The following is a 26,029-nucleotide window of genomic DNA, read 5'->3' as shown; positions in this document are numbered from 1 at the left end:
TTTAAGTAAATATATCTAAAAGCATTCTTGTTTTTAATTTAAGGAACAAGTCATAAACAAAAGTATAAAATATACATAATAAAACATTGGTCACACGTCGAAACAGCAGATTATTTTCTGAGATATCAGACTTTTAAAAAGCCAAAATAACATGATCTCAAAATTTCTTGACAAGTAAACTTAAAAGGACAGGAAGATGACAAGCATGTCTGAACACAAACCAGAAAGGCTTGGAGGTGCTTGTATCTCATGAACTGTAACCAGCTGGCTGGACTGCAGAAACTGTGACAATACCTACAGTAAACACCAGCTCCAACTAGTCCCCTACCTAGTTAATGCTACATGGGCCAATAGAGGATCACTTGCATGGATTAAGTCTTCCTAGTGCATCCAGCTCAATCTTGGAATTGACAGTTATCATCACTGTTCTGGAAGTATCAACCCCATAATCTATTATTAGGGTGTTTTCACAATGACTAGCCTGCAATACCTGTGCTTGTGTCTGTACTTGCAAAAAGAACACCTCACACTCATTTTCGTTCAGGATAAGGTCAGGGAGTATGTCAGCAAACTGGACATTCATAAATCATGGCCATCCTATGCCTGATGGGATGCATCCATGAGTGCTGTGGGAGCTGGCAGAAATGACTGTGAGGTCCCTCTTGATAATCCTTGACTGATCATGGCAACTGGGAGAAGAGCCTGAAGACTGGAGGACAGCAAATGACTCTTCAAAAACCTTCAAGAACAACAAAAAGGAGGACTCAGGCAGCTACAGACTGGTTAGCCTCACTTGATCCCTGGGAGCTGATGGAACAGCTCATCTTGAAACCATTCCCAGGCACATGAAGGGCAAGAAAATAATCAGGAGTAGTCCACACAGATTCACCAAGGGAAAGTCATGCTTGACCAATAAGCTTCTATGATGAAATGATCAGCCTGGGATGAAGGGGGAGCAGTGGATATCGTCTTCCTGCACTTCAGTAAGACCTCAGTAATTATCTTCAGTAATACTGCGCCTCACAAGATCCTCATAGACAAGCTGAGGAAGTACAAGCTGGTTTAACACACACCAAAGTGGGTGAAGAACTAGCTGAATGGCCAAGCCCACAGGGTGGTTATCAGTGGTTTAGTCTGACTGAAGGCCAGTAACTGGGAGAGTACCCCAGGGGGTAATACTGGCTCCAGTCTTGTTTAACATCTTCATCAATGATCTGGATGTTGGGGCAAAGTGTACCCTTAGCAAGTTTACAGATGACACAAAACTGGGAGGAGTAGCTGAAACACCAGAAGGCCTTGTTGCCATCCAGAGGGACCTTAACAGGCTGGAGAAACAGGGTGAAAGGAACCGCATCAAGTTCAACATGAAGTGCAAATCCCTGCACTTTAAGAGTAACAACTCCAAGCAGCAGGACATGCTGGGTGCCCTTTGCGAAAAAGGACCTGGGAATCCTAGAGGACACCGAGTTGAACATGAGCCAGCAATGCGCCCTTGCTGCAAAGAACGCTGAAGATATCTTGGGCTGCATTAAGCAAAGCACTGCCAGCAGGTAAAGCTTTTCCTCTACTCTGCACTGGTGAGGACACGCCTGGAGTACTATGTCCACTGCTGAGCTCCTCAGTACAGAAGAGACATGGACATACTGGACAGAGTCCAATGAAGGGCCACAAAGGTAGTTGAGGGACTACAACATCTCTCTTACAATAAAAGGCTGAGAGTTGGGACTGTTCAGCCTAGAGAAGGGTCAGGGGCCATCTTATCTATGTCGAATGACAGAATCATTAAGGTTAGAAAATAACTCTCAGGTCATCTAGTCCAACTGTCCAACAATGCTGCTCACTAAGCCATGTTCCATAGTACCACATCTACATTTTTCTTGGTCACCTCCAGGGATGATGACCCCACCACCACCTGGGCAGCCTGTTCCAATCCCTCACCACTCTTTCTGAGAATAAATTTTCCTTAATATCCAATCGGAACCTCCCCTGATGCAACTTGAGGCCATTCCCTCTCGTCCTATCCTAGGTATTACGTGCATAAATAAAGGGAGAGTACAAAAGAGGACATAGACAGGCTCCTTTCATTGGTGCCCAGAGACAGGTCACAAGGCAACAGGCACAAATAGAAACAGGAGACTCCTTCTGAACACCAGGAAGCACTTCTTTACTGTGCAGCTGATAATGTGCAGGGCTGCCCAGAGAGGTTGTGGAGTCTCCCTGCTTGGAGATATTCAAAAGCGACCTGAACACAGGCCTGGACAATCTGCTGCAGGTTGCCTTACTTGGGCAGAGGTGTTGGACCTCTGCATGTTATCTGGTCCAACCTAAACCATTATGTGATTATGTAAAGATAACCCTAACCTAGCTGAAGTTTAAGGCACACATCTTTAGCACATTATTTACAAAAAAAAATTATGTAAAAAAATATCAAACTGGCAATGCAAAGTTTGCCATGCTATCTAATTCTATAATCTGATTCTTGGCTTTGTTTTCTGTCCAGTGCAATAAAACCATTACAGCTGGAGAGAATTTCGAAGGCACTAGTGGATGAACCACAGTAATTTTTCTGCAGTGAGGACTCGATATAATACATTTCCCCCAGGAGCAGAACTACTGCCTGTTCTGTCACAGTGATGGGTAGTATTTGTTGCTTCCCTCCATACAGAGATTAGAAGCAGAGAGATTACCCCACTGCTGGGCAACCCTGCCTCCTTGCAAAAGAGCAAACAGGAAGATTGCACCACTAAGTCACTTGTAATACAAGGAGGATGGTGTTGGAAATGCAGTTTCAGTGCTGGGTGCGGTACCACCTTCCAACTGTGTATTTCAGATGGAGCAGGTCCCAGATAGAGCCTAGCAGTCTTCTTCTGGTGATGGGCTCATGTCCATCAGCTCTGCTGGATACCCTGACTCTGAGCTCCGTTGAATGTCCTGGAAAAAAAGCTGCTGCTGGAGGCTCTTTAGACTGTTCAAGACCTCTGGAGAGAGTTCATGACAAACCACCTGGTTTTCCTGATCCTCCTCCTCCTCTTCCACAGGGTCATCAGGAGGCAAAGGAGAACATCTAGAGATGTATCCCTGGTCTGACTGCACTGACTGTCTTTGGTCTTTGCACTGGTCTTCGAAGATCAACTGATGCTGCCTGTCAGCCTCCTCTTGGCAGAAACACAGATCTGAAGGAATGACACTCTGCTGATAAAGAGAGTACATAAGTCCATTCAGATGGTGCCCCAGTTCACCTGAGAGGTTTGCAGGACTCTGGTCATCTACTGCAGAAACATCACAGTCATCATGGAGGATGATGTTATTCCTCATTGGAAAACTTGTCTCCAGAAGAGGAACTCCTTCCATGCAGTCCTCGTTACTCAGCACATGATGGCCAAGTACATTTTTGTCTTCCATGGAAGAGACTGGCTCTACTATCTGAACTGGAGCAGCCTCATCCATAGGAACGAGGAGAGTCTGAGAAGCTGGATCTCCACACAGATTAAGCTGAGGCTGTAGTTTACACCCTCTGCTCTCACCTTCACGAATGTGGAGATTGATGACATAACAGCAATTAGGGTCAGGTTCTCGTAGGTGCAGCTGGTGTTTTACAATTCCACCTGGTTCACTTAGCAACGAATCCACCTGGCTTTCTCTGTTTAGGGACTGCAACTCTTCATCATTATCCTGGCAGATGCTTTCAGCCTCAAACCAGTCTGGGTGCTCTGTCTGCCAGTTCCTGAACTTCTGAACTGCCTCTTTCAACTTCCTCCCACTAGGGGTATCAATGTAGTTTTCAGCTGTGATTTCCTGGATTCGATGGATGCGCCCAGGTTCAAACTTCTCTAAGTCCTGAATCCGAAAATAAATATCCTCAAACTTGTCCATCAGTTGGTACCTGGATGTGACATTGAACAGATCAGGAATATCTTTCTCACTACTTATCCCATCAAAATAGCAGACTATATACATTCCGAAACAGGCTGGCTTCTTGAAATCTGGCAGGATCAAATTCAAGGCTGGGGTGAACAGGTCTCCAGTTGGCTTTTGCTGATCTTGCTTGAGACAAACAGGTGCACTTCCAAGCATGGCTTGCCATTTGGCCTGGGTGCCTCGTGAGCATAAGATGATGATCTTTGAAGATAGTTCTTCCATTTCCTTCTTCTGTCGAGTAAGCCACGGTAATGGCCCAAACTCTGAGATCTGATGATCTTCTAGCAAGTCTAAGGCTACAGCAGTGCCACAGACAGTCATCAGAAACTCAGCAAACTTCAACACCACATCCACGTAGAGCAGGTGATCGGCAGAGTATACAATCCAAACCTTTCGAGGCTTTAAGGGTGGTAGAGGAAGGTCAGTAGATGGTACTGTTGAAAGACAGAAATATTAATCCCAATCACGTTCCTGAAATTGTAAAGATGCAAACCAGTAGCAATCAACATAGGAGAACATTAAGAAAAGGTTATGCTAAATACCAGTTCTGAAGCTATTTTAGCAACACATAGAGACAACACGCTATTGTAAAAAATTTATAGCAAAGTCCTGACAGTGGAGCTGTGATTTATAGTGATGCTTCGGTAGTTCACGGAATTTCACTACACAAAAGTAAAACACATGGGCTTCAAGAGGCTTAAAAATGTAGCTGTGTGTCCTGCTGGAGAGCTCAATGCACCTCAGAACAATCTCCTGTTGCTACTGCTTAGAAGATCAAAGATTCTTTTGCCAGTACAGCCTCAGCTGGGTCACTCACTTTACAAAACCATTATCTCCCATCTGCCAAAGACGGCATTCCAACTTGCATATTCTGTCTGATGCTACTGGTTATTACAAAGTGTCTTTTGACTAAACAGGAAGATCCCAAGGCCAAGTTTTGGTTTTGTGAAACACCTACAGAGGAGCAGAGCACAGCAGAGCCCCTTTCTGAACAGTTACGTGAGACTTCCAGAATACATTACATGTATTTGGCAGCACATCTTACCACTTTGCAAATCATAGTGGCTGCACTTTCCCCGCCGGTGTCCTGCAAGAAAGAGAAAGTCACTGTCAGTCCTGAAAGTAAGAAATAAAATTAACCCCTTAAATGACAACCCCTTCCAATGGCCACATTCAAAAATCTTTAACTGCATGGGGTTGAAGACAGCATGGACGTAAGGATGACATGAGGGTGAAAAAGTCTAATAAGAAATATACTAAATGAATAAAGACCTGTATCAGCCAATTTTGCTATGTACTTCACTACATTTCTCCTTGGAAAGAAGAGATGCACACAAAACCAATTTTCTCCATCTTCCTCTGATCTGAGAAGTACAGAACCCCCAAACATTCTCCTACATCTCTTTAATGCTGTAGAGATGGCATTCTCTTAAGAGGCTTCTCTAAAGAGGTAGCTAAAATGGTTCTACCTACATGTTATAGGAAATATTTTGGGAAAATTCTTAATATAAAATTGATCTATCACTCCTGTTCCTGTGATAATCGTCCCATGGTTATAGCATAGTAGACTAGGAATTGGTTCTTAGTCACTCAGTTCTCCAGTCTGCACAATGTATATCTGTGTGTCATGTTTTTCAGTGAATGTGGAAGAAGAACATTACTTAAACTCAGAAAAGTATAAAAATGAACTTTGCAGAGACTCTGGGGGGAACAGGAGAAAGACTGCGGTCTGGACAAACGGGAAGCTTCCATCCTGTAAAACTCCTGCATAATGTAGGAGAAAAAAAAATTGGAATGGATATCTGTAGCAATCTGCAGGAATCAAAGGGCTGAACTGTGAAGTTTCTTTTCCCCCCTAACGAGCTGAAGATCTATGTGAAAATGGAGTATCAGACAGCATAATCCACTGGAGGCTTTATTTAAGTAGGTGGATCGCATGATGCAGATCAGAAGAAAGTATTTACACAGACATTACTTTAGTGGCAGTACATCAGAATGGGAAGAAAGGAAACAGTAAGAGGAACAATCACAGAAGTAGGAAAAATAGTTTTAACACCGAGTCTTTTGTTTCTACTTGGTAGGAGTCTTACCTGCTCGTTTTTTGGTCATACAAATGACACCTGCTATGACTGATCCCACCAGCAACACACAGATCCCAGTGATACACCAGTACACCCATATCATCATATCATCTGTGGTACAAGAAGAGCACACAGATGTTGTTTACACAAATACAGAGTTTCACTCGGGAACAGAGGTTTGTTGAGTATCAGGGGCCAAGGGAGAGTCCTGCCCAAAACAACAGGTAATCCTATAACAGCCACTCATCACAATGATATCCTGCTTTCACGATGCTGTTTTGCACCACAAACTTGTTCCACAAAGAACTGTATGTGCAACACGTTGAAAACACAGACCAATAATCCTTCTCTCTACACAGAAATGTTTATCCAGCTTTGACAGGTACGCAGCCCATGTCCTGCCTGTTTCACATAACACACCTTCAAAAAAAATCTTTTTTTTTCCCCCCAATTTTGGGTGAGGCTTTTTTTTTTTTTTTCAAACTACAGGTGGTTTTTTTTATATCAGGTGTCGCTGCAGCCAAAAAAGGATGTCAAATCATTATGCACATGATTTATCTTGACATTCGTAGAAATGAATATATGCTAGCTATTCTCTCTAAAAGCTGCTTAATATCATGCAATTTAGGAAAAAAAAGCTAGGCAAAGTGACAGAAAGAATTTTATATTAAGACTCTTCTTGTCAAAAGCGTTTCTCAAGGAATTTTATGCAAATATCTCAAAAAAAGTGCTCTCTGAGGTTTATGCTGCATACAAATACTTGCCTTCTTAAAGCTGTGAAGTAAATGTAACACAATTCATTCTGAACTCAGTGGTACAATGAGACGCTTCCCAGCCATTGGGCCAGGGAGGATCATTTGTTATTTGATATGACATTAAAAGAGAAGTAAGACATGATTCAGGGTATGAGAACACCTTACCTGATGGGCCCACACCTGCAATAGACAAGAGTTATGTTAAAAATTCAGCTTTCATCCATTACAAAAAAAAGAAGCTAATTCAGAGAAATAGAATCCTCACTTGGTGCTGGTGAACATGGGATGAAAGCAGAGTGCCTCAAACAGTCTGTACCACAGATGGCAAAGAACGGCTGAATCTGCAGGCAAAATAAATTCAGAAAACAAAAGCTATTCTTAAAAGCAATTCTGTTCTAGCTTGACTTTCCCCTCTACCCCTACATTCCCTTTACTTCAGCACAGGGACTTCCCCTTCTGAAAACAAGATTAATCAAGAATTCTTACACTGTTCACTATATATTAACAAGGTAGGGAGCTTCTGTGGTTGTGCACCTGTCACTCCCACTTCAGACTGCCTTGACAACTCTACACTAAGGAAAAGCCACTGTCTAAAAGAAGACCTTTATAAAATATTCTTTCTGCAATAATCATTATTTCCCTGATGTAGGTAATAGCTAATCACCAAATCTCAGAACGAAACACTGTATGAAAAACACAGAATTCTCAAGCTGCACATTGCCCTGTTGAGGAAGGAACGACACAGAGATAACAGCGAGATCCTACTTGTACTTTGTAGTTGCAGCAAGCTCTCAAGTTCTTCTCCATTTTGATTGTGACATTTGCTTGTGGTTGCAGTTCACCCTGCAGAAGTCAGATGTGAGTTAATGGATGGAAGAAGAAAATGGAATGAAAGTAGGAAAAAGGAAAAGAAGCTGAGCTGAGAATACAGTGTTACAAAGACACAGACATTTCTAATTCTCGTTAAAAAAGGTCTGGCCACCATCATGTGTAACTGACATAGTAACATTATTAAGACAGCACGCTAAGGTTGCACAAGAAACAGGAAACAAATCTGTACATTGCATAACTTCAAATATGTTAAGAAACTGTAAGCCTAAGTTAACAATGTTAATATCTGAAGTTATTTAATGTGTAAATGTTTAATTAACAAGGTTCCTCATGTGTTTAATTAAAAAAAGCTGTCAACACTGCTGCCTCTGACACTAGAGCAGACGAGTTTGTCCTTTGTTACCTGCAGAATTCATCAATATAATAATAATGTACATATGTTCTTTACAATGCTCAGCAAAGATAGACTCCAAAGCGAGGCTGATTAATCTCTGTCAGGAAAATGTGCACACAGCTGTACCTGCTGTAATAACATGACACGCATCACTACATGGAATATGAAAACTTCAAGTATGGAAGAAATGGAACAATTAAGCAAGCTTAATGCCAGTTTGCCTGCCCTCCCCTAAGGAAGGGTGGGGACTGGCAACAAATATTCAGTATCCCTCATCCCTCGGATGCCTGAAAAGGGAGGTTTCTTATGTCAAAAGACATTCTGCATCTGCTTTGTGCTTCTCAAGCACACAGGTCACAAGACCTGGAGGAACTGATTGACAGTTTAACTGAAACACCTGTTACAAACAAGTGCCTTGTTCTTAAAAAAAACAGTGAAACAAAAAACAACCAACTCTCCCCATACCATCACCTTTAATGAACTACCTCAGTGATTTATCAAAATCTTGTACCTTGATTCTGGTTAATTTATTTAGTTCTATCTCCCAGGTGCTAGCTTGACAAAGGTAATAAGAGCCGAAGAATTATAGGTCAAAATTCCATTTCCATTGCAGGTGCTTACACTCTGCCTCATGCATTAAAAAACATCTTTGAGAACCTCTTTTTGGTCTTCTATCCACCAAATCCCTGATAGAAATTTCTCTTTTTCAAAGGCAAGATAATAATCTGAAAAGAACTTGGAAATTGCTGAGCAAGTGCATTTGTCAGATCTCCTGCATCTTGGGTCCAACTCCTCGAACAACTGTTAAAGAAATATTTGTCTAAATTACCACACAAGATATAATTGGTATCATTTAGGAAGGTAATTACCTCTGTGACATCACGAGTGATCATTTTACACTTCCTCTCATTCAGGAAACTGGTCACATGAATTTGGTATCGGGTTGGCTCCATCCATGGGTTAAAGCTCACAAGCAGAGTTATATCATCCAAACTTTTAGCTTGGATCTTGGGCTCCCACAGGCTGCCTAGAAGTAGTGCAGATATTCTCAAGTTTCTCAAATGTCAAAAGCATTTCAACTGGACATCACGACTCAGACAAATTCCTACCTGTCTTGATACAAGGGGTGGTTCTTTTCATCAGAGGGTCCGTGCAATCTGCAAGACAGACAGACAATCAGTGACCAGTCAGAAACATTGTACTGCTGTTTAGGAGAAATAACCACTTTGTTAGCAGAAGCCAGAGACATAACTGGATGAGTAGACCTTTGCTCCAAAGCAGCAGCAAATTTCTACAGCAGAAACATCAGTTTGCAATGTACAAACTAGTCCTCCCACTGACGCTATGTTTTTTTCATTACAGAGATACTAACAAGAGAAGATTGAAAACATACAGTATTTATAACAACAGTAATATTTGACAACACTTTCTGAGAGAAGTCTTGTACAGGGGGGGTCATAGTAGAATTAAAGCTTCATACTAATCTCTGGACTGGAAGCACCATAGCCATAATTTCCTTCAAAAGTATTCACCCACAGGAAACCTAGGAGGCTGGAGTCTTCTTTGATACCCAAATCCTCTTCCACATTTAGAATTCTATGAGCTTGATTTAGCAGACTGGCCCCGCTCTTTGGGACCTTTTACAAATACAAATACAGAATTACACATTCAACATTTTGCAACGTGGGATTTACTGTTCTCAGCCTAAACTATAACTCTCCTCCAAGGCTTGGACGAAAATGAAAAGAAATCCTTACAACTGCTTGCTTAAACAGTTGAAAAAAAATTATAGATCTTAAGTTTCCAACTTTCAAGTTAAGGCCCCTGTAATTCACAGGTAATCTCTAATCAGCAAAGCTCCCTGCAGCTGCTGACCTTGACACAATGCATTAGGTTTCTGAGGAACAGAGGAGGATAAAACCAGAAGGGCTCAGTATGACCAGCCAATTCTATCCTTTATTGTACATGAAAACTGAGTGCCTCCTACCCTCTTCCAGCACACGTTGAGTGATACACTACATACATCATATCTTCTAACTGCAAAGTCATAAGGCCAACCATAAGCGAGAAGGAAGTTATGAACCAGTTTTTAAACCATGTATTTATAAAGTAGCTGGTGCAGCCAGAGGGCACTCCAGATGCTCTCTGTCTTCAGGGAAAACAAGTTCTTTTTAGTTATAGGAAAATGTTCCTATATACAAAAAAAGAATCAAGCAGTCAGCTCTATCAAATTTCTTGGTAAATCATATCCAACTGTACCTTCGAAGGTCACATGTCTAAAATTTGATATTAGGAACCAAATTTTACTTGTTCTAATTTGGACAGTTTGGTCTGTACTTCCAGTTTCCACAAGCAGAGTGGCAACTCTGAAAGATTTAAAATCAAAATAGTAGAGACAGTCTGTGAAAAGTATGAGGTTAGTCTACAGCCCTGCTCATGCAGATGAAGTATTTCTGTATCTGCTTCAGTGCTGAACACTTCATTATCAAAATTCAGGAAATGCAGCTTGCCTTCAAATAGCCCCTCAGAGTGGCACCCATACTCCTTTTCAGGTTCAGTTATGAATTACTGTTTAGCCCTCAGAATCCAATATCTCAAAATTCAGAGCCCTAAGTCCAAGGCTTTGTCCACCTTAATAGAGAGCATAACATTCTAGAGAGCATAACATAGCATCTGGGGAGTTGGCCTTCAGAGGTCCCTTCCAACTTTAAGGATTCTATGATTCTGTGATCACATTTTAATGGCAATATTCCCCCTGCAGGAACTAAAGTCAATCAGAATCAGTGTCTGGACTTCAATGCTTTGTCCCTCCACCTTATTCCAAGAAGAGATTTCACAAACTGCTGGACACAGAATCCCAGAAACAACGATGCTGACTTGTAGCACAGGTGATGAATACACTTTGTATATTCCACAGGACTATCATGGAAAGGTTAGCGTAACAGACCTATACAGCAGTACTCATAAAGGACAACAAAGTTTTATAATGTTACCACAGAATCATATCATACAATGGCTTAGGTTGGAAGGGACTTAAGGACCATCCAGTTCCAATACCCCTGCCATGGGAAGGGTTACCAACCACGAGATCAGGCTGCCCAGGGTCCCATGCAACCTGGCCCTGAAAACACCTCCAGAGCTGGAGCACCCACAACTTCTCTGGGCAACAGTACCCCACCACCCTCTGAGCAAAGAATTTCTTCCTAACATAACCTAGACTTCCCCTCTTCTCGTTTAAAGTCTTGGCATCATCAGCAAAGTTGCTCAGGGTGCACTCAATCCCACTATCTAAGGTCACAGATAAAGATGTTGAAGAGCACTCGTCCCAGTGCTGACCCTTGGAGGACACTGGCTGGCCTCCACCTGGACAAAGAGCCACAGACCACAACAACCCTCTGGCTGTGACCATCTAACCAATTCTTTAATCACCGAATAGTTCAGCCTTCAAATCCGTATCTCTCCAATTTAGAGATAAGGAAGTGGTGCGGGACCACGTCGAAGGCCTTGCACAAGTCCAGGTAGACAACATTAGATGCCCTTCTTTGGTCCACTGATGCCGTCACTTCACCATAGAGGGTCACCAGATTGGTCAGGGACAATCTGCCATTGGTGAAGCCGTGCTGGCTATCTCAGATCACCTCCCCATCACACGTATGCCTTAATATCTCTCCCAGGAGGATCTGCTCTGTGATCTTCCCAGGCACAAAGGTGAGCCTTACCAGTGTGTACTTCCCTAGGTCTCCTTTTTTCCCTTTCTTAAAAATGGGACTGACGTTTCCTTTTTTCCAGACACCAGAGACTTCACCTGACAGCCACTCTGATGACAAGCCCAACCAGCTTGCTGCCCAATATATTCTTGCCACTCCTGGTCAGTTGCATCTCATCCAATGTCAGCATGCCTGGGCATTCAAAGGTGTGTTGTAGATCACAGAACCCGAAGTCCTGAGCACTACACCATCCATGCAGCCATTCATCCAACTTGTCTGTTCTCCTCCTTCTGCCCAGTTACCAGTCTCCAGCAGGGAGGGTTGAGGAGAACACTATCTGTGCTCCCGGTCCCTTCAGCATCTTTCCAAGGGATGTAAAGTCTTTTCTGATATTCTGTAATTTCCTAGTTCCAGCCTCCTGTGAACCAGTTTTAAAGAGCAGGAATGGATAACAGTCCTCCAGCTTATCATGCCTGGTAGTCTCTTCCTGATATCGGAACATGGGCACCTGGCAGGCAGCAAACCTCTCTAGAGAAATTACGTGAGCAGCAAATGCATGCCTCAGTAACAACTCCCTAGTTACTAAGACTGTTCACCTATTTTTGGTGGCTCTGGTTCTACCTCGTGTCCTCAGATGGATCATTTTAATATGGTTGTTTCTTTCCAGTTCTGAACTACTATCCACACTCTCTTCTCTTTCTACTCTAAGAGCTTTGTATCTGCTGGTTAGGGGGATTTCAGTGGAAGGCTCCTTCTTTCACTCCAAACAGCAACAAGGGTCCAGTCTCCCTCATCCTGCATGTTTTTAGCATCTGCCTCCACACAGATGGAAGCCTGCTTATCTTTTTCCCCTTGCTGAGACTTCAGACAGTGCTGTTGGCTTGCCCATGTCACTGAATGATAGCATGCATCAATGTCTCTCTCTTTGATTGCTGGACACATATCAGCCTGGCGATTTCCTCTCACAACCTGGCCACCTGCACAAAAAGTTCATCAAGCTGGGCAGGCTTGCACCCATGACACTCCTCTCTTTCCTCAGGCCCCTGGGGAACTCCAGAGTCTGGAAGTCCCATGCAACTGAAGGTCTAGGCAGCTCTATCTCTCCTCAGGTGCTTCATCTGGGTGCTCTTGTCAGCCCAGAAGGATTGTGGCCCCTCTGTCTGGGTTTCTGCCTCAGCATGACTGTCCTGGCAGGTGGTCACCACGTTTGTTTCAATAGAGTGCTGCACTGTCGTGTTCCCAGATGAGAAGAAAGAAGCCTGCTTTGTGCCTGTTCTGCATGCTCTGCCTGCTCAAACTGCCGTGCTATGGCTCCCTGTTTGCCCATCCTAGTCAGCACACTCCTGGTCACCCACGCTCCCCTAGAGGCTCCCTCTGCACATGCAGGAGTGTTACACTGCTGCTCCAGGCCCCACTCCCACTGCATCACCAGCTCTCATGAAGCTGGGCAGCTCTATCCTCACTCTGACTTCTTGTTTTTTTCTGGTAGCCTGTCTCACATTGTGATTCCTCATTTGTCTGTATAATGCAGCTTCACTGGTGCTGAAAAATATTTTTACTTTATTACCAAGCTTGCTCACAGTTCATGGGCCTAGTTTGGGAAAAAAAGCCAACACAATAAAACAGGTCCATTAGCTAGAAAACAAAGTCCTAAGCTCAAAACCTAAGGAAAATAGAGCAACTCTTACCAGGCATTGTGAGAGACTTGGACTTGCAATTGTAGTCTCCGTTTACACTCAGTTTGGGTAGGTGGTAGACAGTCACTTGGTAAGTCTGGCCAGGTTCCACCTCAAAGCGGTTAAAAGTGAAATTCCACTGAAAACAAAACACACTCAAAGTAAGACTGCTGTGCTATCAAGAAACTGAAATTAACAGGTCCTGTCCCATTCTGTTGTCGTATATGAACTTTTTTCTGAAGCTTGATTGTAGAAAAAATAACAATATAATTCATATCCATTAAATCATTAAATGTGTCAGTCCTCCGTCTCAAATTCTTACGTTTGGAATGAATGGAAAAAAAAATATTTCTTGGAAATCTCTGAGCTGATACAATGGTCTCATGGCAAACAACTGTGTGGAGTTCTCTCTGAATTACATTTGAAACTGAAAGGAAATTAGCTAGAATAGGCAGTTTTGAGACTGAAATTTTAGTCCTGTATGAATCTTGCAGTGCCATGCAAGTGCTAAGTATTTAGAATCGCACTTGCCCATTCCATATATATACTAAGTTTATGCTGTTTTCCACATATCAGTAAAGCTGTTCAATTTCTGGAAGAGGCAATAGCTTCAGTTGGTAAACGAACTTTGGCCCAGTCCTGGGTGATAAGAAACAAACTCCAAAATCCTCTTCTGTAAGGACAGTCATGGGTGCTCAGCAATTTTCTGAAGAGTTCCCTAAACCAAGCACAAGCTGGAAGGACCAGGCTGGTGCTCCCCTCCCCATCAAGACAGTACAAGGGAAAACTTGAAGTAAAAAAGAAAGGCTGAGTTACAAAGGAGGCTGTAAGTGTCACAATAGCCAAACAGAATGCAAAAACTCCCACAACTGTTTGCTTTAAGCAACATCGAGAACAGTGACATGTGGTAGGCACTGAGAGCGACAGCACTTAAACACAGAACAGTAAAAGCGAAAGGGAAACCAACTAAGTGGAGCAGCTTGTAGATGGCTACATGCAAGCGCAGAACAAAATGGGTATGACACCAGGCCTCAGACCCGATATCTTGATTGTTATGCCAACTCTTCTGACTAACCAGTCTGTACACTAAGAGGAGAAAAAAAAAAAGGTAGCCTTGCTATAAGATAGGAAAAGCAGAACCAAACCCATGGTAGTTCAGAGCCCTTAGCACTCACCCGGCCTCCATCTGGACGGACCTGAAGAGGCAAGTTGTTCTGAAATTCAAACTGGGCACAGATCTGTTGATTGCTGCTCACTTGCATCACAGCCAGCTCGGCCCCTCGGAGATAGCGGATGCTAGCTGCAGACACACAGATGGAGAGGTGTTTTCCCTTCCCTGTCAGCTGCACGTGTGCAGGCTGCAACCCCACAGAGATCACCGCTGTGCCTAGACTTGTTGCAGCCTTACTCCTTTGAGGTGCTGGGGATCTCAGCACAGAGATAACTGGTTATTAAAGACCAGGCGTGCAGAGTTGACTACCACCACTGCTAGCTTACAGGTTGTCCTGCACAGCAAGAGCTCAATTTGTGCTGATAAAGGGACAAAGCAGCAGACAACTGAATCCTCTAGGCACCGTGGCAATTCTTGGGCTGTTTGCTGTTGTGTTTAGCTCTGCCTTCCAATACTGCTTTATGCGGTTTTGGCACCAAAGCAAATATTGTTTTATTTGATATAAACAATCCCAAGGAGCAAGTTGATAACAATGGCTACACCAAACAACTGCGTTACCTGAGCCACACCTGCTTCCCAGCTATGCTAAGGTAACAGCCCTACACCACCCTCAGACATAGGTCCTGCAGAAGCAGAATTAAGCATGCTTGTTTCCTATCCTGAATAAGTGCAATATCATGGATGAGAGCACGTAAGCAGAACACCATATACAAACAAAAAAATCCATCAGATATTTGGACAGAAAGAAAAACCTAACTAACTGGTACTCGCTAAGACTCTAATAAGACAATTATTTCTTTACCAAGGCATACATGCATATAGGAAATTTAAGTTACAGCAACTAGATTATCCGAAACAGGAGGCACCTGCACTGGGTTAATAGCACATGAACTATCATTTGCATGCTCTCAAATTAACTCCCATTTGTTCAGTTTGCAGATGTAATTCCCCTGCATGAGACTGAGGCAGTCACTACTATTGCACTGAAAAGGAAAAGCTTGTAGCACAAGTCGTCTTCTTCCTCCTTGTTACTGTGATAAAGGTACATGCCACTCTTGGGTTAGGTTTTATCTGCTTTTCCCATTTTGACTGTCATTATCCCATGCTAATGGGAACATTTTAAACTCTTGAATCCCTGGCATACCCCAAACCCTGATTCATTCCTCAAGAAAAAACAAAACCACCCCTCAAGCAAAAGCAAAACAAAGCAGACAAAAGCCCATATTTCAAACTGTCCTTCCACAGCTCAATCAGTAGAAGTCTTCAAGTCATAATTCTCCTCCCTGTCCTTACTAGACCACACCTCATTCCTTTGCTCCACTTACCATCAGTGGCCACCTTCCACTCTATCCGAAGCACAGGGAGCAGTTCTCCATCTGTCTGACGGAAAACGTCAGAGAAGACATCAAGGCTACTGGGAGCAGAGGGTGTCCACGTCTGATTCTGCAGCCAGCTCCTCTCTATGCAGGTACCTGCCCAGAAAATAAAAGCTGTTATCCAGCGGAGGGCAGAATAAAGTCTGCTTAACTGCAGTTACCGCCTGGGTGAGGGTTACTCAGAGGGTAAATCTAAGTGACAGATTGCTTCATAGTTCAGAAAGGCAGCTTTCAGCACGTCAGCAATTTATAAATTGCCTGTAATATTCTCAACTCAGGCATTTTGGTAATTTACACTTCCTCTTTTCCTTGAAATCCTTTAATAGATTATCACAGCTAACCTAGTTGGGTCAAGTAAAGTTTATTCACTATCTCATGCAGCAAGTCCCCATCTTGCTGCTGAAACGGAACTGTGCTATAACACTGGTGCTTACTTCAAGCCTTCCAATGATAACGTCAGATACTCAAGCAGTTTTTTTAAGCAATGTAATTAACTTTCGGAACAACTGCTTTATTTCTAATTTGAATACACATCTGACTTCAGCATCCAGTAACTGCTCTTGCACTGCCTTTCCTGAACTAATGAGCCTTCTGGACAGAAAAATGATTTATGTCAGTCAACAGAGTGTTAGGGAAAACACAGCCTGTAATCCCATCAGAAAACAGTATCAGGTATGACAGACATTAGTCAGACATGATATGTGAAACGTGGGACAAAAGTCCAAGTGTATCATCGGGGCACATTAAAAATAGCTGAGTATGAGTGAGGCACCCACACAGGAAGAACCAGGCTGCCACGTCAAGGAGGAGCTGGCAGTGGGAAACTGTTACTGTTTGAATGTTCTAAATAGATCTGTGATGGTGGTGACCACAGGCCCAATGGTATGCATTTTTCTAAGGAAAAAAAAATAAATCCAGAAATAAATTTTAAATACCTAATAACAGAGCATCTGATAACTCTCAGACTCGGGGGTAGGGGAAAAAGCAGAACCATACTGACATACCCATGATCTCTGAATGTATCAAAAAAATAAATTAAAAAAAAGAAAAAAGATATAAGAGGTGGGATGATTATACAGCCTTTGCAGAGCTCAGTATGACATTCTTCAGCTATTTCCTGCATCCACATGAGAACTAAACCTCCTCAGTACAGCCTGATTTTAAGCGAAGGAAATAGTCATAAAATCCTCAGATGCTCATTTTACCAAAAAAAATATCTATAGAAAATGTGGTGAAATTGAAGTACCTTACAGAGAAGCGTGCCAAGCACTAACAAATCTTTCCCCTAGAACAGAAAAATGTACTAAGAACCAAGAGGCAGAATTTAAATCAAATATTCAGTCAAGGCAGAATTTTAATGGTGGAGCTGCAGTTTGGCTTTGCTGTGCTTCCAGGCTGTATTTTAATGCCTAGCTGCCAATGGGAAATACCATCCAATCCCATCCCAACCAGGCCCCTCTCTTGCCAAAAATGTTTAAAATCTGTGACCGACAATAACTTCAGTTTCCTTCTCCAATTCATACCCAGTAATATACACTCATTGCACTCAGCTGCAACTCTTTATGGTCCCATTTTTTAATTCTAGTTCATACATTAATTTTCCATTGGTTACTATCATATATGTAACAGTTCAAAATGAACACGTATTGAAAAACTTGTCCTAAGAATCCCATTTCTTTAAAAACGCGTTCTCCCAGATTTAAATATAAACTAAACAAGTAGGGCTGTGTGCTTTTCCCACACCCTGGGAAAGAGAGAACTTCCCATTTTAGTTTTAGCTGGAACTGATCATGGAACAAACCAAAGACTCCCAGAGCAGCGCTTCGCTTCACATCTCTCTGACTCCAGCAGGAAGGACTTTCCGTACGAAGCCAGTTAAAAAACCAAACGGGTGATCTGATGAGAATGTGGCAACGAAGAAAAACATGACTTACTATTTCCTACGAGGCAGTTTAAATCCTGTTGGGGGAAGAAAAAAGAAAAAGAATATTACTCATCAAACAGAAACTGAATTGAAAATGGTTTGCTTCTCTTTGGTGGCGGGAGGAAAGCAATTTAGTGAATAGCAAGGTATTCAAGCTGGAAAATCAGCCATCACACAAGTCTACATAAAGTTGAAAAGCAAAGCTTGGGTTTGGGTTTAGCCACTGCCCAATGACACAACACACGTCCCGCACATTCAGGTGGAGATGATGGGGGCTCTGCCTGGCTTCCCCCGCATGTGTTTTGTTTATGCTGGGAGACCCCACAATCAGTAGCAAAAAGCATGCAAACGTGCTCATTAATGTGATCCTAGCGATAAGAGAAGTTTTTGCCGACTTCACAGATCAAGATGAAGGCAAGGTTTCCTCCCACTCTCTTCCTGTGCTTCAACATATAAAGGGGGATATTGTCATTGCACTGTGGTCGCAATAGGAGACAAGGCAGTGGTGTTTCTGACCTCTGTGCAGCTTGTTATGGCCAATGCAAGGTGTGCTTGGGGCTTGGCTTGTGGATGCAGTCAGGCATCACACCACACACTGACCAACTGGTTATTCCAAATGCAAACACAGCTCTGCTGGCTATGGAAAAGCACACAAGCCATCAGCAGTCACATTTCAGCAAGCACATCTGTACTCACTCAAACCCTGAGCAAAAGCTGGCAGATTCAGCATTAAGGTCCTTGTGCTTACAAAAAAAAAAAAACCCAACCGACCAACAAAACCAAACATCTCTTCCAGGCTTTCACCCAAGTGGAAACAACACACAGGTGTAAATTTTCAGGCTTCCATCACAGGTAACACATCCACAATGCAGTAAATAGCAGCAGTATACAAGATTCAGTGCAATACTTGTGTTACATAACACTGACCATCTCTGTTATTGCTTAGAAAACATCATTTCATTTCAATCACTTGAAAGGAAGAACCCTGCCTAATGGGCCACCCTGCACATTTAAACATACACAAACCTATGCAGGTGGAACTCCTGCCTTCTCCTGCTCTGTTTCAGCTCTGAAATAGTGGTTCCTAGCCCACTGTGGGAACCCCAGCCCCAGGCAGTGCATTGCTGGAAGGGGCCTTGGGACAGGTGGCATCAAGAGCCACACAGCAGTGCCCTGCTTTGGGCAACAGTGCTGTAGCATAGCTGAGAGCAAACTAAAATCGATATGCTTAACATCAACATGTAAAATGTCCAGGAGGAACATGACTATAAATGTCAGAACAGCCACAGCTGGAGGAAACACTGTGATAATCTGAATTATCAGATACCACTTAGTCTGAACCATACTCCTACAATTACACCGCACTTAACTATTGTAGATAAATCCTCCATTATTTATATCTTTTCGTACTTAGAAATTGTGTGTATATTTAATAGAAATGTTATCACAACTTCCTATCTCCCAAATCAGTTACAGTTTTTGGTTTCTTTTTTCCACCACTGGAAGACTCCCATGTAACATCTGCAATGGAAACATTTGGCAATGGAAACAACCTTGAGTGCAAGCAAGCAAATGCTGGTGAACCATGACAGACTTATCTACACTACCTTCACAGAAAGATGTAGATTAGGTAAATTACTCAATGTGACAATGCCCCTTGCATAAACAGGTGCACTGGTTTTGGCTGGGATGGAGTTAATCCCCACAGCAGCTGCATTTGGGGTTTGTGATGGCAGTAGTGCCAATCTCACAGCCATTGCCTGAGCAGTGCTGGTGCAGCATCGAGGCACCTCCCCTCTCCTCCTCATGCCGTTCCTTACAGCTGTCTGCCTGACCTGTGAGTCTCCTTTCTGTGACCCTCTGGCTCTCCCCAGCCTGCTGAGAGGAGCAAGTGAGCAGTGTGACAAAAATAATGGGCTACGAGCCACGGGTTTGGTTTGTAACCTAATGACTTTTGTTAAAAGCTATCAATTATTATTCAGTCATTTTATCTTATGTTGTTTCAGCTATCAGTAATTATTGTAAACTGCCCCATGATATAGTCCTTATATAAATTATAATGCATTATTTGCTTGAAGAGCAGCACCATCTGCTTTTATCTGCATGTTGGTGCTTCTGTTTATCAGCAGATAAGACAATTAACCAAGCAACAGTTGCAATTTGTTTTGTTTCATTATCAATGTGAACATTGAACCAGCACAACAGATCAGCAGACTCTCTTCCTCCAGTTGTACTATCCTGGGTGAAGCGATTGCAGTGATGAGACTCCTCCCTTTCTGGCATTCACTAAAAAAAGAACAGCTGAACAGGGAACACTCAGTCAATGACGATTCAGAACTGAAATCTGACAATTAAGATGTCTTTGACCTTTCAACACTGAGTTTCCATTGGGACAAACAACAACAAGGTGTCACCGTGCCCCAGATCAATTCAGTGATTTTCACAGAATCCTCTGAGTTGGAAGAGACCCTTAAAGGCTATCTGGTCCAACTCCCCTGCAGTGAACAGGGACACCCACAGGTAGATCAGGTTGCTCAGAGCCCTGTCCAGCCTGACCATCAGTGTCTCCAAGGATGGGGCACCCACCACTTCTCTGGGCAACCCACTCCAGAGCCTCACTGCCCTTATTATAAAACAAAACAAAACACTTTCTCCTTATATCCAGTTTAAATCTCCCCTCTTTTAGTTTGAAACCCTTTTCTCTTGTCCTATTCAAGAGGCTACCAGAGTGTTTTCTAACCCCATACAGTTTATTGGCCGCACCAACCATTTTGGTTTACTATGCTGTTAGCGGTTGAGAATTTAACAAGGCTGCCACCAGAAGGGAAGGACCCTCCATCCAGAGGGCAGCATGCACTGCCCAGCTGCTGGCCCACTCCCTTCCAAGTCCACAAGACACAGGGATGACCCAACAGCCCTGAACGCACAGAATAAGAATTAAACTGACCAGGAAGTCCTTACTGTTGGCTATTGGAAACCAACAGGAGATGAAGCCACAATGCTCACACAACTTTACACCAAAAGAACTCAACTCTGGAGAACGACAGCTAAAAGCCAGGAAGCAACTGAAGACAAAAATGAGTCAGTTTTGCAGCAAAACAATTCAATTACCTCTAGAATTGCACGAGCTACCTCCTTAGCACTGGAGGGGAATACTGCTGATTTTCATTCTTATCTGATGCACTTGCTCATTCAGACTGCATTAGCAAAGCTGCAGTCAGCAGAAACAATTAACCTAGTTTCCCTCCGTGAGCAAACACACGGTTAGATCATACAACAGAAATACAATTACAGTGATGGTTGCTTCTGCTCGCCCACACAAAACTAGAAGCGTTGACAGAGCCGAAACATGTCAGGCTGCAGAGGACAGACAAGCAAGCAAATGGGAGGAGAAGGCAGAACAAATGCAGAGCTCTGCACAAAAGCTGGAGATAAAGCCTGCAGCCAGGCAGGGTGCTGTGCGCGCTGGTACAGAAGAGGCTTTAACTGAGATGTTCTCCCATTCTCCCTATTGCATCTCAAGATCAACAGGAGAAGCTACAGGGATACATGCTGCCTGGAACCTCCTGGCAGAGGAGCACAGGCACAGCCAGCTCCTCCTGTTTACTTGTCATATTTCACAGAAAGCCAAACAACCGTTTCTTATACTTTTTCAAGCCTTTTTCTTCATCTTGACATCAGAGAAGAACAGACCATATGCCATGGAGAATCACATGAATCTGAAACATACGAGAAACCGATTAACAGCAGCACGTCATAAAAATTCAATTGAAATAACTGGAGGCCAAGATTTCCCAGCAGGATGCTGTGGTAACTAGCAAGAAACTGAAGCAAGCTGGGCAGGCAGCCAATTTCATCTTAAAGAGCAACTGCTGAGTGGGAAGGGCTCCAGCTCCCCAAATCTGCCCCTCACCTCCAGGCCATGCTGCCTCTCTCCTGATGCCTGCCTGATGTGAAGTCTTCTCCAGTTTCCCTTTCCTCATTTGTCCGTTCAAAGAAGCAGAGATCAACAGGACATGAACACATAAACCCAATAATTACTGAAAAATGATTTGTTTAAAGCTGGTGGAAAACTGTTTTCTACAAATTGTGTGTGTTTTAACTTAGAAGCCATAGAGAAAAATGTTCTCCTCTACAAATTCTAAGCAAAATAGAATCCAACCTCAAAAGCTGAAGTTTCTTCATTATTATTACTTTCAGGGCATTCTTTTATCATGTTTAGGTAGCTTTGATCACTGATCCTTTTTAGGCCGAGAAATCCAGAACTGTCTTAACAGCTCTAAGCGTGAACGAGGTCAGTGGTAACATCCTACACAGCAAATCCTCACAGAAAGCAAGAGGAGGAGGTCAACTGCAAAGGCAAAGTGAACACGCTTGTAGAAGACAAGCGGGAAAAGGCTTCCTTACGTACATCACCATCACTCATCTTTGTGAAAGACGTTGCATCCACTCTTCTCTGGAGACTTTGTGAATGTCATTGAGCCAACAACAGTGACTCCCACGACCCAACTACGTACATCCACCTGAGCCCTCAGGGCTGGCGGGGTTATCACAAACCCTATGTCCCGCTGATACCAGGCACGGTGCCTCAGGATGGGCACAGCAAGGAAACACATCAGGAAGGACAGCCAGACGGGATCTGTGCGTGCCTGGGTAGGAGGGCCAGCCCCGCCTCCCTGGAGATGACACATTCCAGTAACAGTTACTGGAAGGAGCTGTTTGCAGCTGTGCTGCTGAGCCTACAGCCTGGCAGGCTGGATGGAACAGTGGTGAATAAGGAGCATTAAGTGCATTTGCTGGTGCTTTAATACACCGGTCTGCTGCTAATGAGCATTTATTTTACTTCTGTTACAATTACAAATGTCTGTGATATCAGTGTGACACTTCCACTCCTCTGCCCCAGAACAGCCTCTGCCACATCGGAGCCTGGCTGGAAACCCGCTGATGCTCACCCTGCCCTTCCCCAAGGCCTGGCAGCAGCGGGTGAGCAGTAGGATGTGGTCTCAGTGCCCGGCCCAGCTTTGGCACCATGGGAGGGGCTCCCAGCTTCCCCGCAGCAGTGCAACTGACAGAAAAGGGAAATGGCTACCAACCGCCACAGCCTCAGTCAGTCGCACTTCTGCAAGTGAGTGTCAGCAGTTGCACCGTTCCCTTCAGCAGGGCTGTTCACAGGTTTGGTTTTAAGCCAGCTCCTCTTTGAAAGCTGGCGCTGCGCCGGGGAGCCCCTCACTGCACTCAGTGGTCCATCTTCCCTTTAAAAGAAAGAAACCGAGAGGTACAGCTAGGGAGATGGTCAGTCCAAGCACCAAGCACTGCAGGAACTCCACATCGTGTTGCTTTCAAGCTCTATGTGACTAACGGTGTTCGAGATGCCCATGCAATTTTGTAACGTCCTCTTTTCCCTTTTCCAAGAACTTTCACTTCGTAATTTCACAGCACCCAGCCCAAACTAAAACTGCGGGAACTGAATGCTTTTGAGGAGGTATTTTTACATAGGAGTGAAAAGCAGCAGACGAGAGGTAAGGTAAAATGGGAACGACCGTGTGACCAAACTTCAGGAAAGGAGAGCGAGTAGACAAAAGACAGAAAATGTGTACAGGAAAAGGTTACAGAAGAGTGTCACAGTTTGGGAGGGGCCCTGGCTTCCTGCGAGGACAGGCGGATGGCACCAGGAGCACAGGACACCTCTGACAGCCCAGCACTCAGCACAACATCCATCTGACTGAGGTGGGACAGGAGAATACTTCTATACTACGTGACGGACACCCTGCAGAAGGCTTCACCCAGCAACGGATACACAAGGCTCTGAAATAGGAGACGTATCACAGAGCAGACGGGATTCATCTCTTAAACAACACATGAGAATGTGTTCTGTGTCACTGACCACACATACCCTGATGTCACATACAGAGGGAAATTCCTTTCTCACGAGAGCTGGAAGCACACCATGCTTCCAGGGAGCAGAAGACAGACTGCGCCACAAGAAGCGAACTGCTAACAGACCCACTCATAGCCCCAGAACCCCAAAGGCGTACAGTTACATCCGAGCAGCCGATTCCCCAGCGTGGCTTCCCCATCCCTCTCCGCAGGCCGGGAGCGGGAGGCCGCAGCGCCCGGCCCCGGGCTCGCAGCGGCGGCACTCTGCCTCTCGGGGCGGGCCCCGACAACCCCGCTCTCCCCGGGCCCGAGCAGCCTCATAGCTCCCCCCGATCCCTCCCCGGCGCTTACCGGCTGAGAGCAGGTGAAGGGCGGCGCGGCGCCCAGCAGCAGGCGCAGCGCAGCGGCCGCGGGCGGCACGGGAAAGACGAGGAGGAACAGCAGCGGAGGAGACAGTCCCGACCGCCCCGCGCCCGCCATGGCCCCGCCGCCGCCGCGACCTCGGGGCTTCCGGGCTCCGACCTGAGCGCGGGGCGGAGCCGGCCCGCACCTGAGGAGGGGCTGCGCGGCGGGGCGGGACGCTGGGCACGGCCGGGGCCCCGCGCCGCCCGCTGGGGGTGCGGCTGCGGAGAGGGCGGAGAGGGCGGGGCTGGGCGGGCGGAGGGCGGCTCAGCCCGCTGAGGCCTGCGGGTCGGGCTTAGGGCTTTGCTTGTGGGACGCTATCCTCCCGCCTCAGGAGAAGGTCGTGAGCAGAGCGTGTGCCAATGAAGTGTAGTGGTTGTAGGCAGCATTCCGACACAGGGTTCTGTACGCAGATATTCTGGGCAGTTTTGTGTGCACTCGTCTCACAGGAAGCTGCACAGAGCTTGCTCACGGCGGTCTGACGGGTTTCACCCACTTTCACACCTTTCTTTACACTGCGGTACACCCACAAGTGGCTTTCACCGCCAAAACCTCCATGTGGTTCTCACACAAAGTCCATGCGCCGTGAGCCGGCAGCAGAGCTGAGCTGTGCACCAGGCTCCACTGACAGCCAAGGGCATAGAATCATTGGGGCTGGAAAAGGACACTAAGATCATCTAGTCCAAACACCAAGCCAAGGGCATGGCGTGTCCTTGGGCCCTGTGGTGGCAAAAGTCCGCCCAAAGCCCCGAGCCTGGAGGTACAGGAGCTCTGGTGGTCATCCCGTCCTGTCCTCCAGCTCCTCACGCTGGTGGCATCCATGGCTTGAGAATACCTCCTGGCTCCAGCTGGTGTGTGACACCACTACCTAACAACAAACCTTGAGGTTCCAACATTTGTGTGCAAGTTGGGGAATATAAATATACACATAATAATAATTAAAAAATCATGTTTTTTTCTTGTGCTTGATCTTATACCAGTGTACTAGTGCTAAGCACTCAGTGGCACTCTATACAGCACTCAGCTGGTGTTATGACACAATTGCTTGGTAACTGTGTTGTTAGAACAAATTTGTTTGATTGAAAAGTAAATGTGTGATACGTTACTTATTATCGTCCCATTAGCTTCATGGCTTATGTAGACATTAATTACATGGTGTTTAGGCTGCAGGCATTCTTGTTTTGATGCATACGCTTAATAAAAAAGAATCCTGTGGAGAAAATGGTCACTGTTAGATTATGAATGAGTCATACCTTGGGCATCATTACAAGGTAGGATTTCTGTGATGATAACAGTACACAAGTGACAGGGTTTTCTAAGTTAATATTTAACAGGACAGCCTATTTCTATCCTATGCTGTTCTGCAGCCCCTTATGCACATGAGAAATGTTTAACAGGACAGTCTGTTACTATCCCATGCTGTTCTGCAGCCCCTTATGCACATGAGAGACTCTACAAACCTAGAGGGGACCGCCAGTGGGAAATGAGGGGCTGCAGGATGCCCTTGTAGTTTGAAGCCACCGCTGAGCAAAGAGAGCAATGTCAAAGCAGTTCTCGTAACATTTACGATATTAAACAAATCTGGACATTGTTTAGAAATTTATTAGCAATTTTAAAATAACATCATTCCTTAGATAAAAATGCAATCTTACAGGAATATACATTTGTCCCACACAGAGATGACCCTATAGCTCACTTGCGGGCCATTCACTCTAACTTTTCTCTGTTGACTTTAAAACGTGCGAGAGGGCAAGACGGACTCTGGCACTGATGACAGGCTTACATGATGGTTACAAACTGTACAGCATTATTTACAAAAGCATTTCTGTGGCTTCATGAAAACTAGATATAAAATTGTGGAAGGAGGTAAAGACTTGAGAGAGGGAAGGACTTGGGCTGAGGTGAGAGGGAGGGCTG

At 44.5% G+C, this 26,029-nt stretch overlaps 1 protein-coding gene across 2 annotated transcripts; it reads right to left on the bottom strand.

The window, feature by feature from the left end:
• Nucleotides 1–24,268, bottom strand: IL17RA (interleukin 17 receptor A). 2 transcript variants are annotated; one of them, XM_021390090.1, is made up of 14 exons: nt 24,062–24,178; nt 17,844–17,868; nt 17,156–17,194; nt 15,859–16,005; nt 14,538–14,662; nt 13,375–13,501; nt 9,089–9,136; nt 8,849–9,006; nt 7,520–7,597; nt 7,020–7,095; nt 6,920–6,934; nt 6,009–6,110; nt 4,964–5,005; nt 1–4,352 (listed from the first exon to the last, which is right to left on the bottom strand). In XM_021390090.1, the coding sequence occupies exons 5-14, from the start codon at nt 14,622–14,624 to the stop codon at nt 2,854–2,856; spliced, it is 2,232 nt and encodes a 743-aa protein (XP_021245765.1). In that variant the 5' UTR covers nt 14,625–14,662; nt 15,859–16,005; nt 17,156–17,194; nt 17,844–17,868; nt 24,062–24,178; the 3' UTR covers nt 1–2,853. The 2 variants fall into 2 exon arrangements, with proteins under 2 accessions (XP_021245765.1, XP_021245755.1); XM_021390080.1 differs by lacking the exon at nt 17,156–17,194 and having other exon boundaries at nt 24,062–24,268.

The sequence above is a fragment of the Numida meleagris genome, chromosome 1, assembly GCF_002078875.1.
Source record: "Numida meleagris isolate 19003 breed g44 Domestic line chromosome 1, NumMel1.0, whole genome shotgun sequence".
In the NCBI taxonomy this organism is placed as follows: Eukaryota; Metazoa; Chordata; class Aves; order Galliformes; family Numididae; genus Numida; species Numida meleagris.
This window is presented reverse-complemented; position numbering and strand designations above follow the sequence as displayed.